General features: G+C 46.6%; 1 protein-coding gene across 1 annotated transcript; it reads right to left on the bottom strand.

Annotated features, from left to right (window-relative positions):
- Window positions 1-266: 266 nt before the first annotated feature.
- Window positions 267-9271, bottom strand: CCDC81 (coiled-coil domain containing 81). The gene is made up of 12 exons (XM_058025053.1): window positions 9202-9271; window positions 9055-9102; window positions 4958-5019; window positions 4662-4815; window positions 4037-4293; window positions 3681-3766; window positions 2942-3036; window positions 1852-1954; window positions 1513-1618; window positions 1285-1416; window positions 495-628; window positions 267-357 (listed from the first exon to the last, which is right to left on the bottom strand). The coding sequence occupies exons 3-12, from the start codon at window positions 4994-4996 to the stop codon at window positions 324-326; spliced, it is 1140 nt and encodes a 379-aa protein (XP_057881036.1). The 5' UTR covers window positions 4997-5019; window positions 9055-9102; window positions 9202-9271; the 3' UTR covers window positions 267-323.
- Between the last annotated feature and the right edge of the window lie 2521 nt (window positions 9272-11792).

Consider the following 11792-nt stretch of genomic DNA (forward strand, 5'->3'; position numbering starts at 1 on the left):
CACTTTTCAGTCCCACGGCCCGTCACAACTGCTTGGCAGGGCCAGGTCCCTCCAGCCCATTTGCTCTTTGACCACGGCCTTCAGGAGGCTCTCCCATCCCCTTGGCTTCAAAAAAGGGCAATGAAGGCATCAGCAGGCTTACTCTAGTGGAGTTCAGGTACCAGCAACCTTTATTTGGCACATTCTCCTTAGCTAAGGCAGTCCTTGCCCCTGCCGCCCATTCCTGGCAGCTGTCCAGTTGGAAAGGAGGAATTCTGTGACAATTGTCTCTGCAGGGCTGCTTGCAGCTTGCTGGCAGGGCTGGCAGTCGCTGGGCCTTCTCCTCAGCGTTCCAACAGACCCGTCTGCACACCCTTGCTGAAGGAAGCAGGAGAAAGGGCCTCAGTTCTGTGGCCGGGCAGAAGGGCTCCCCATGCCCCAGGCCTGACAGTGCTGCTGACTCCATCTCCCCGCTCTAAAGAGCCTGTTGTGGGCCCTCCCTCCACCTCACTTACTCTTCCAGAACTTTCCCAGAGAGCTGAGACTCCTCCTCCTGCTGCTGCCCCATCTCCTTCAGCTTCTCAGCGTAGGCCTTCCTCAGGACATGGGGAGGGTGATAGGGATCCTCAAACACGTAGGGGCAGGAGGTCTGCAAAGGCAGAGGAGGTCTCCTGAAGCACTGCCACCAGCAGCTGGGGCTGCTCCCAAGCCTTCAGCCAAGGTGTTTGCCTTGCAAGGCCTGGCTCAGGGCCCAGAGAGGGCACAAAGCAAGGAGCCTGTGTCGCAGCCAGCTGCACACGCCAGCCCGAATGTGGGAAAGACATTCTGTGCTGTCCCTGTGAGCTCACAAGGCCTCCTGAAGATAGGAGAAGCCCTATATCTCTCCTGAAGGAACACCAAGGTCGTTACCATGGAGGCCAGAGGAAGGAGAGAAAGTTGGGAGATATGGACTCTCGCTGGCTTGCAGAGTGACGTGGCTCCCTGGTCGCCTGCTGGGAACTTTGTTTCTCTTTTATGGCCAATGGGCACTGTATATGTGTTAGAAGGGTGTCAATATCTGGAAGAACTATAAAAGCTACATTGGTTTAATAAATTTTCTCTTTTGCACCCTTCTGATAGAGCTGTGTATTACTGTACCGTGTCATGCTCTATAGAGACACCCAGAGCCTCAGGGACAGGGGGCAGGGTAGAAGAGCCCTGTCCAGCCCCCAGCCATGGCACCACTGATGTGCTAGGACACCTTCCCTGCTCCCCTGCCACCAAGCAGAAAGGTAAAAGGCCCTTTTCCTGGGGGCTGTGTCATACCTTTCCTCGCTCAGTGACTGCTCGGTTGCCGAAGTATTTGCGATACACGTCTGCCTCCACCTCATGGCGCTTGGACGCCAGCAGCAGCTGCAGCTCTCTTTCTTCTTTCTCAGTAAAGATGGGGTGCTTCCCCTGAAGGCCATGTACAGAATTAACCACCTCAAGCTTGGGCAGGGCAGGAGGGCTGGGACCATGTGCAGGACTAGCAGAACCCCAGCATGGACCTACCTCTTTTGAGCGTTGGGCAGCCCTTGCAGAGACCTTCAGGCCCTGCTGAGTTGGAGAAGTGGGGCGCTTCATCGCATGGGTCCTCTCCAGGATTGCAGGCAGGTACCTGAAAAAAACAAACAGCAGTCTGAGCTGGTGGGAGCCAAGTGTGAATTTCTATCTGTGGGACAGCAGCAGCCTGTCCTCTGGCACCACCCAGCAGCTCAGTAGGTGGACCACATGTCCAGCAGGACAGTGTCTCCAGGGCTGTTGGGCATCAGCACAAGGGAAGCATCACCCATTATCACAAGTGATGGTGAGAGTGTGCCCTCAGCCACACCACTACCCTACAAGGCTCACCCCAGGATAGCTTCCTTGTCTCTACCGTGATCCGTTTCCGCCGACTGCTGACTGGCCTGAGAAACCCTCTTCCGAGCCAGGAACACGGGATCCAGCACACTCACTGCAAGCAGGAGGAGAGAGAAGAGCGCACAATCTTTGAGATCATGTGGGACAGCACAGGTGGCAGATCTGTGCAGTCATGCTACACAAGGCTCACTGACTATCCTTGCCATTCCTAGGACGCCCAGACAGGCCCTTTTCTTTTGTCCACACTGGATTTGTGTGGGAATCCACAAACCCAGAGGGTTTTGGGAGAACTGCAAAAGGTAGGCCTCAGAGGCAGCAGAACTGTGATCAGAGCTGAGCAGCAGCCATGAGATTGGTCAGCAGAAAAATTATTTAAAAAGTAGAAAAGGACAAATAGAGCAATGGTCTGTGTATTAACACTTGTCTAGAATAACTCTCTAAGCTACAGAAGAGTTTATCTAGCAAGATATTAGGAAGGTTGAAGCTTAATAATGGAGCTCTGTGCATTGTGTTTTGAGGCTTACAAGCAGGTATTGTATTCAAAATAAGCAAGCATTGTTTTAACCAAAGGTACCTGTGCTTATAGTGGTTGGACAGAACTACTGTCAATGTGCTTTTCCTTTGTGTGATTGGTCAGAAAACTTATAAAGTGAGTTGTAACATTAAATTCTTAGTCTGTCCCCTGGAATGTGAGCTGCTGGCATCTTCCCATTGTCATAACCACGTAATGAGACTGATGCTGGAAAATAAAACAGCTCAAGGAAGTTCCACAGCCACCCCGTCTCGTTTGTGATTTGTAAATAGCCCCGGCTGGCAATAGATTTGCTCCAGAGCTGAATTCCCACCCAGTCACCCACCACCCCTGGACATGGTTTTTCTCGTCTCCCTCTTACACCTTGCCAGCAGCAGGGACCCACCAGTGAGAAGAGCTGGGAGGCACTGAGGGATCCCAGGAGCCCACTGGGGAAATTGAATTGTAGAGGCTCCTCACAGCTCAAAGCCTCTTCAGAAAAGGTTCCCCCACACTTTTTTTCCCTCATGAGGACAAGAGCACAGACAGTCCCTGCCAGCTGGGACATACCTCTGCGGCAGCCCCCACCCCACGGTGCTGACTCTCTCCTGGGCTTCAGGGACACCAGTCGGTCCGATGGCTGGTGTGGGGCCTCGGCCACAAAGCTGCAAACAAGAAGGCACCAGCTGGGTAAACCTGGGGCAGCAGGCTCTCTTGGAGGCTGGCACATATATTTGAGGCACACTGCCTGGTCCTTGGAGGACAGGACTCATGCTGTCCTTGCTGCCTGCACAGACCCTCTTGTCATCTTATTGCAGGGGTTCCATAGTTCCGTAGCTGTCTATCACAAAAGTTTCACACTTTCTTGGTGTTTCTCATGGGGAGCTTCTCAAAGCACCAGCTCTTTCTTCTTCACAAAGCAGCCAATTGACTCCAGTTCCCTTCTCACCCAGCCACCCCACTCTTTTACTGCACTCTTCTTCTCACTAGTCAAAGCTGTGGCCTGTAAAGTCAGGCTTGTTCCTAATCTTTTATAATTGGCCCAGCTGCTACTCCATAGGGGTAAGATTACTTTCTACAGTATCTTTATTTTTTTATATTCTATATAAGAATATATATCCCCCTACACCCTCTTGCCCCTCTTGAAAGCAGGATAGCCACTTCATCTGCAATCTCCAAAGCCAGGGGGGAGTGAGCAGTGGAAAGAAAAGTGTTCCTATGAAGTGGCTGCTCTTGCCCAAGTTTGGCTGGAAAGGAGCCTTGGCAGGAGGGTACCCCCAAAACAGTGGCTGACAAGCTGGGGGCTCACCTTGGCAGTATGACAACCTCGTCTTGACTGACCCGACTAAAATTGTTTTGGCCCGGAAAGGCAACGACACTCATCATGTCAGGGTCCTGGAAGGGAACAGCAGAACATCAGCAGAAACCCAGAACATGTGCTGGATTTCTGAAACAGGAAGCCCTCACACACTTTCTCCCTTGATGTCATTAGCCCTTCCCACAAAGGGGATGAGGCACTCCTGAGATTTGGACTAGCTCATTGGCAGTGTGCCTAGGCTGGGAGGTGAGGAAGGTGACAACAGCCCAGACAAGGCAGCTGGAATGTTTTGACAGCACACTGCCACAAAGCCATGAGGAGGAACCCCACAGAAAGGACAAGCTCACCTCGAGAAGGGCTGTCAGCATGTTCCCTGTTGTATCCATCTCCAGCACACAGCTATCAAAGAAGGTCATGGTGACCACTTTTTTACGCACAGCAAGGATACCGATGGTCCTGAAGCTGAACTCCACCTCCTTGTTTTCTCGGAGGGTCCCAGCAAAGTAAAGCAGGGTCTCCTGTACGCACTGCTCCACAATTTCGTGGCGAAAGTGGATGTGTGCAGCGATGTCCTCAAAGTCTGGCTGAACCACAGGGATGTCCTCTAGTGAACAAGCACAAAATGACAGTGCCTCTCTCACCACAGTTCAGAAACTAGAGATCATCAGCACCCAGCTCCCAGGCAACACTGCCAGTGTCCCCCCTTCTAGCTTCATCCACATGTCCAGGATGGACACAGCGGACAGGAAAGGGCAGGGAAACCTCTGCCTCCTGCTGTGAGCAGCCAGATGGAGCACAGGGAGCTGAGCAGAGGAGGATGGCTCCTCAGGGAGGAGCAGGGTGCTGGGCTGTCACATCGGTGCCCACACTCTGCACTTAGCACGTTGGAAGAATTGATATTCGCTATATTAGAGGGGTTGGCACCAAGCCAAAATGCAAGGCCTGGGTAAGGAAAGGATCCCATCTTCTTACCAGGAATTTTGGTCTCATCAGCCTCAAGGTTGTAAAACATCTTCAGAGTCTTGTTCATAATGAACACAGGTCTCTCAACAGGCAAAACCTTGCCCTCTGCCACATTGGCGTGCGCTGGGATAACCGCAAAACTCCCAAATCCAATATCCACTGCCTAAAAACACAAGCAAGAGGAAGTGTTGGAAGGGCTGCCCCAATGTAAGGAGCTGCCAGGTGACCTGCATGGCTACGGGAATGGCACTTTGGACCTTGCTCCAGAGGGGCAGGATGAGGCCCATGCAGGAGGCAAGACTCACCTTCTTCTTCAAGAGCTGTCTGTAGATGTGCCGAGACATTCCAGACCAGACTTTGCAGATTTCTGGAAAGCAAGTGGAATCCATATCATGCTCTGAAGTCAGCACAGGCCACCATCCCCCATGCCCCTACCCATGCAGGTGACAGTGGAGTGCTCTCAAGTTCCCCCTCACCTTGAACAAGCATTCTCACTGACTGGGGCTGCCCAGCTCTGTTCCAGACTGCACCCAGCACCAAAGCCTGCCCTGTGTCCAAGACAGGCCTGGAGAGCTAAGGCAGGCTGTATTTGCAAAGGTGATTTCCACTTTTAGACACTGCCAGCACCTGGAGGCCTGGGCTACTGTAGATGGATGTAATGTGTATGTCTGAAACACCCACAGCTGCATAGCTGCAGAGGGTTGTTGGTATTAACACTCAGAGGGAAAGGACAAAAGCTGTCTGTGTCGCAGACATCTTTTATGAAAAATCCTTTCCTTAGGATTTTTCCTCCTGAGAAGCTGGGAGGCCTCAGGAACAAAATGCAAACATTGATTATCTGCTGCTGTGGAATGCAACAGGTGCATCTGTGATTGGCCCATGTTGGATGTTTGTAATTAATGGCCAATCACAGTCAGCTGGCTCAGACAGAGCCGAGCCACAAACCTTTGTTATCATTCTTTCCTATTCTATTCTTAGCTAGCCTGCTGATGAAATCCTTTCTTCTTTTAGTATAGTTTTAATGTAATATATATCATGAAATAATAAATCAAGCCTTGTGAAACATGGAGTCAGATCCTCATCTCTTCCCTCAACCTGAGACCCCTGTGAACATGGTCACAGGCCTGGAGGAAGGGGGCCATGTGTAAATAGAGCAGCACTTTCCTGGGACAAACATCTTGTAGTAGATCCTGGAGATAAGCACAACACAGTACAGCACAAGAGCTAGAAAGAGCCCAAGAAATGGGCATGGACTATAGGGGGAATCAAGGCCACCAAAGACCCCCAAAGTCCTCTGACCTATTTTTAAAGAGATGTGAAAGAACAGACTGCACATGATAACTAATTTGTGCAGAGAGCAAGAAAGCCATCTCTGAAAAGGTACCTCTACCAAGCCTGGTCAGAGCCCCCAGGACCCTGGACTTATATCCATGTGCTTATTTAGCAGTAAGTCAGGGACTAAATAGAAAAATCCATGCCAACTGCGTAATTTTTAAAATAAAACCTTTTGCATTTGTATGGACCGTCTGATTTTTGTTGTCCCCTGCAGTTGCCTGACATTATAAGAAAAACTCTTGCAACACTGTTAAAATAGTAAAATAAAAAGCAGGCCTTTATTTGGAGGCTTCCAGGTGCCCCAGTGGTCACAGACACACCTGGCATCAGATTTCTACCATTTTAGAAGTTTGGCAAATCATCACATATAACAAACTTTGTCCAATTAGAAGAATTGTGTAATTATGTAATTAGGTTATGTAATTTTTCCTTGGATACTGCCTCATCGGAGTTGGTCCAGGGCTTCTTTGCTCCACTTGTGGTGTCTTCTCCGATTCTGATTGGAAAGCAAAATGTACTTCTAGGTTGTCTTCTTGAAAATAAGACTGAACAGTATTTCATGAATCTGTTATATGGTTAATTTATAACTCTAAGGGTAGGAAAAATACTGGGAGCTATACAAGTATGAAGTAGTAATCTATAGACCTATGAACATATGAAAAAATACATGAAAAGCAAGTGATCTTTAGGAATGTATGAATCTTGGGTGCTCCCTTCTCCTTATGGGTGGGACACCACAACTACCAAAGGCACCTTAGAGCTCCAAGGCACAACAAAGCAGGGCTCTCCTTCCAGCAGTCTGTACCCTCCAGATCTATGGCCCCAGCCTCAGGCTTTCCACACCTTGTCTCCATGTGATCCTGGAGCATCTTTCTCCTGCAAGGGACCCCTGGGGCCTTACCGACAGTGTTGAGCTCCTTGAGGGTTGGGAGCTCCTCTGGCTCCACAGGATTATAGAGTAGATACTTGTGCATCTTTGCCCCGCTGGGCTAAAGGTGCTTTTCCTGCTACAAAAACTCTGCTCCTCTCCTCCCCCTCGCCACTCCACAGCCTCCTTTCACCTCCTGGCAGCAGGACAGCTGCTGAGTGGCAGAAGGCCGGTGGCAGCAGTCCTGGTGTCAGCCCAGGCCTACCCAGGGACGGTGTATGGGGCAGGGGCCGTTGCTGTGGGTGCCCTGCTGTGACATCATGCCATGGGGCACTGGCCTGCATGGAACCTGCCACCAGCCAGCCTCACCAGGGCAGCCCCACTGGGCACCCCAGGCTGCTGCACTGAGGATTCTGCCTGCACATCTCAACTCATCCTCCCTGGATGGCCACACAGAGGGTGCTGAAATTAGTGCTGAAAGGCTTTGAGCACTCAGAATAGGGCTGGAGACCCCCCTGGACCTCAGGAGAGGTCCACCTCAGGCCACAAGAGACATTAACCCTGCTTAAAGGACAACATTCACTCCCTCCTACTCCCTAGGGCCACTGGGATGTACCTCTTTCAGTGGATCCACAGGGGACTGCTAACTGCACATAGGCTGCTGCAAACACACTGTGTGCCTTGCAGCTGCATCCTCCAGTGCTCAGTCACCCTTCTGGAAGACTTCCTTGGGTTTAACCATTGGCTTCCCACTGAATTTGCAGAGATTCTTTGTACCTGGCTATATGCACCCCAATTAACCATCCTAGACAGGGACTGATAACCACCTGCAGGTGATGCAGGGAATCACCTTCTCTGAAACAGGAATTTTGTTTGGCCATCAGATTGTAACTTTCTCCTACTCACTCTAGTGACATTATCCCAACTCACTGTTGAGGAAAAAAAGGCTGGAACCCTGGAGGACCATTTTCATCTGGCCATAAGAACATTTGTCCCCACATTGTTTCCCATGTGAAAGCTGAGTGCCAGGCTCCTTCGTGGCTCAGGGGATTGCCCACCCATTGATTCTGCTCCAACACTGGCCAGACACAAAAATAAGTGAAAACCCATGTGTGGGCATGTATAATACAGCCCCTGAGAATGGTGTCCCAGGTTTGAAGGAACATGGACATTGTGGCTGTTGTTGTCAAGTAAAATATAAATAGCTACCATGAGCTGATGGCTGCTCCCGATTTATTTTTTTTAATATAGGCAAACTAACCTTAACTTCCAGTTCTTTATTTTTAAACTTTGACCAGTTCCTTTATTTAATGGTACATGACTTTAAAATACTGTTCATGAAAACTTCTCAAATTTCCATAATACCTTAGGCGTGCCTTGTCATTAAGATTTCCCAAACTTTCTATAAAGGTGTGATTTATGGCCTTATTTGACAACCACTCATTGGACAGGTCTTGAATTTACTGAGACAATATCTGTGAGTAAATGTTATTCATGCACATTAGTGGTTTCCAAGTCAGTCAATTAACTTACAAATATTTGCAGGCTCCTTCTTATTTTTTTTCACAACATAGTCAGGCACAGTATTAATATCCAATACTGAGTTTAATAAAATTTCCATTGCCTTCTGGGGTTAATAATGAACACAGCAGGGACAAAATCAGTATCACTGTATTAACTATCATTAAATAAGGTATCTAAGCATTAGCAACATAGCAATTGAAAATTTTAGTGTATATAAAAAATTTGTATTTGTCAGTTTAGGTCATTCAAATTCTAACTTTTACATTAAGCCTTGGATTTTGAAATTAGCAACGTGGAAACACATTCTGCATGTTCAATTAAACTGAACTCCACTATTTCACATAACTGCAGGAACTGTAGAAAACAGAACTAAACTTCATTTCAGCCAGTTTCAAACAGGTATTTTAGAGGTTTTTTTCCTTAATGAAAATAGTTGTCTGAATCAATTGATTTCACGTATGAAATTCTCTGAAGAATTTGATCCTACAGCATATATCCATGTAATTAAAATACTTAGAGTCATCAAACCTGAGGGATGTATTATGTCTGGTCTAGCACCTGAAAGTCTGTGGTAGAGGACTCAAGACCTATTCCCCACTTGATTTAAGCATTTGTGTGGACAAGTGGGTTCCATATAACCTGTCAAGCCAACAAGAAGAGGAGAACACAACCCACCTAAGTCTGAAGTCGCCTCTGTACATAATAAAATTCACATTTGGAAAGCTGGAAAGAAAAAGAAAATGCCTTAGAAGGACATCAGTAAAACAGAAGAGGAGATACCAGGGATCACAGCTCCCCACATGCTCAGAGCAGTGAACTCACCTGAGCACTGCCATAATCCCATCTGAATTATGCTGGGAAAAAGGAAAAAGGGCATTGTTAATGCCTTTTGCAGTCTTCTCCCACTATGGACTCTGGAGATAAATAAAATCATGAGTTCATAGGTTGGACAGGGTAAACACTAGCCAAACTTAGATGATGCCTGTGCATGGGTTTTTCCTGAACTCTTTTCTGTTAGAAGATTGATGATGGGAGGAGAGGCTCCATGTGAGCACTGATTAACTTCAAAATGCCTAAGTCTGCATGGTTCTGGTCTGAGAAATGTTATTTATAGATGACCTCTGTTTGGGAAGACCCACTCCCTGCTCATACTGCTGCAACAGACTGCATCCACTCTGGTTCTGAGAGCAATCCTGCTGCTCCCAATGTGAACCACACAGGGACTCCGTCATTAATATTAGTTGGCTTTTTATTAGCAGTTTGGGCTAGTAACTCTATGGGCTTAGAAAGTGTGGCCTCTTAAGGCAAGACTCTTCAGAAAAAGCAGAGGTGAGACAGCAGAGAAATACAATGAGACTTTTGTTTGCAGCTTCGTAATATGCGTGTTATACAGATTGGGAGTACAGGTGAAATACACAGAGCAATAAAATAAAACTTCCAAGGACTAAATCTAACCATCCTGTATGCTGAACATATTTTAACACACACAATTAAAATGAAATCATTTCATAAGAATTGCAATTTATCTTCTCACACAAATGAGAACAAAAATAGTTTTAAATGTGTCAGAAGCAAATTTGTTCCTCCTTCAGACTGAAACAGGGCTGGGGACTTTTTGAACAAAGGCACTTACTTGCAGGTATTCAATGTATCTGTAAACACTTGCATTTCTCATTTCCATCTTGCTTTTTCTCCTTCTTCCTCATAGCAATTAAAATCTTTCTTTTGCTGGGAGGCCTGTGGGGAATAGTCACAGGGAGTTCTGGGAGACAATGAGGTGCTGAGGTGAACCAGCTTCCCCTGGGTATTTATTTCCTCAGCATCTTCTCCACACTACTCCTGGTGGTGCTGTGCTGCTAGTAAAGATTTCTTGGTTTCAGCAAGCACTGCTGGCACATGGAAATGCTGTTTCCATTGGGCAGCAAGTGACAGAGCAAGAGGACTCAGTCAGTCTTAAGCTGCGCCAAGGAAAATATAGGTTGGATATTAGGAAAAAGTTTTTTAGAGAAAGGGTGATAAAGTTGTGGAATGGTCTGCCCAGGGAGGTGGTGGAGTCACCACCCCTGGATGTGTTTAAAAAGAGACTGGATGTGATGCCATGGTTTAGTTGTGGTGGTTTTAGGGCATGGGTTGGACTCCACGATCTTAAAGCTCTCTTCCAACCCCGTGATTCTGTGTGGGAACCCAGGTTTGTGCCTCTGGCCAAGGGCTGACTCACTCCTCTCCCTTCCACCCTGACTGACCTAGCCTCATTTTGTCTGCAAGAGTCAAGCTGCACTTTAGGTAAGTGCAGCTAAATTGGGCAGATGATAACTCTGCTTCTGCATGTCCACTCAATTAATCTGTTCCTGGACTGTCAGTGATAATAATTCTCCAAGAATTACTGATTAAGTCATACACTTAAAATTATTTTCCAAAGCCTCCTATTGTCATCTGAGAACTTTGATGTGGACTCTTGCCATTACAGATCATTACTGTTCAGCATCATCACATCCAAAATATGGATTTTGGTTTTGCTTGTTCATTCACAGGACTATAAATGTACCAAAGGAATTACTTTTTCATATTCTAGTTCTTATTTGCTAGAACTTTCCTTACCTAATTTTCCCTCAGACTTTTGCAAATTTTTGTTGCTTTATTCTTTTATGGTATTTTCTGCAGTTTATTCCCATCTTCATTATTAGTACTGAAACTATTCATTGTCTTTCCCTTTTCATTTTGCAAAAAACCTGAAATTCCCTTCCCCCCTGAACTGTTTAAGGGCTTTCACTTCTGGTTTGTATCAGATGGGCTAAAGCTCTAGTTTTTTGTTTTGCTAAATCCTAATTAAACTTCTGGCCCACATACAAATGATGCCTATTACCTCTGTGGCAGTCTTTTCTTTTGACTAATCTATGAGACATACTCATTTTCCTATACATTTTGTACTAAAGGAAATTTCAAGATGAGAAACTTTGCTCTTCAAACAATTAATCAGTGAATGCCATGCATAGATATAATCTGGTTTCAGACAGCCCTCTCAGCATCAATCCCAGATGAGGAGTTTTCTGCTGTCTACCAATCAGAAAAGATCATTTTACCAAGATAGGACATATAGATTCAGATTAAATACTAAGTGAATAGGCAAAATTAAAACAAACAAACAAACAAACAAACAAACCAATCAAAAAAAAAAAAAAAAGTGGGGGGAAATTAATGCTGATGTAAAGCCAGCTAATTGAACTGTACTCTTGCTATACAGCCACCATAGGCCAATCCCTGCAGTTTCCAGATGTTTATTACAGGATATGCCTGGACCAATTTTCTTTCATAAAAGCTCTTTGACACAAAGACATCAAACTTTAAGTACCTTAACACAACAGTGAACCTCTAAAAAGGGATTTACTTTAGCTTTTTATATGCAAAAACAGCTG

Source organism: Melospiza georgiana, chromosome 5 (assembly GCF_028018845.1).
Source record: "Melospiza georgiana isolate bMelGeo1 chromosome 5, bMelGeo1.pri, whole genome shotgun sequence".
Taxonomy (NCBI): domain Eukaryota; kingdom Metazoa; phylum Chordata; class Aves; order Passeriformes; family Passerellidae; genus Melospiza; species Melospiza georgiana.

What these genes read in the sequence shown, in the direction of transcription:
- CCDC81 (XM_058025053.1), bottom strand. Translation starts at nt 4,996, where the DNA reads ATGTCTCGGCACATCTACAGACAGCTCTTGAAGAAGAAG. An exon ending in GACAGCTCTTGAAGAAGAAG is followed by an intron (nt 4,816 to 4,957) that starts GTGAGTCTTGCC and finishes TTGTGTTTTTAG; the next exon opens with GCAGTGGATATTGGATTTGG. An exon ending in GGGTGGGGGCTGCCGCAGAG is followed by an intron (nt 1,955 to 2,941) that starts GTATGTCCCAGC and finishes TCCTGCTTGCAG; the next exon opens with TGAGTGTGCTGGATCCCGTG.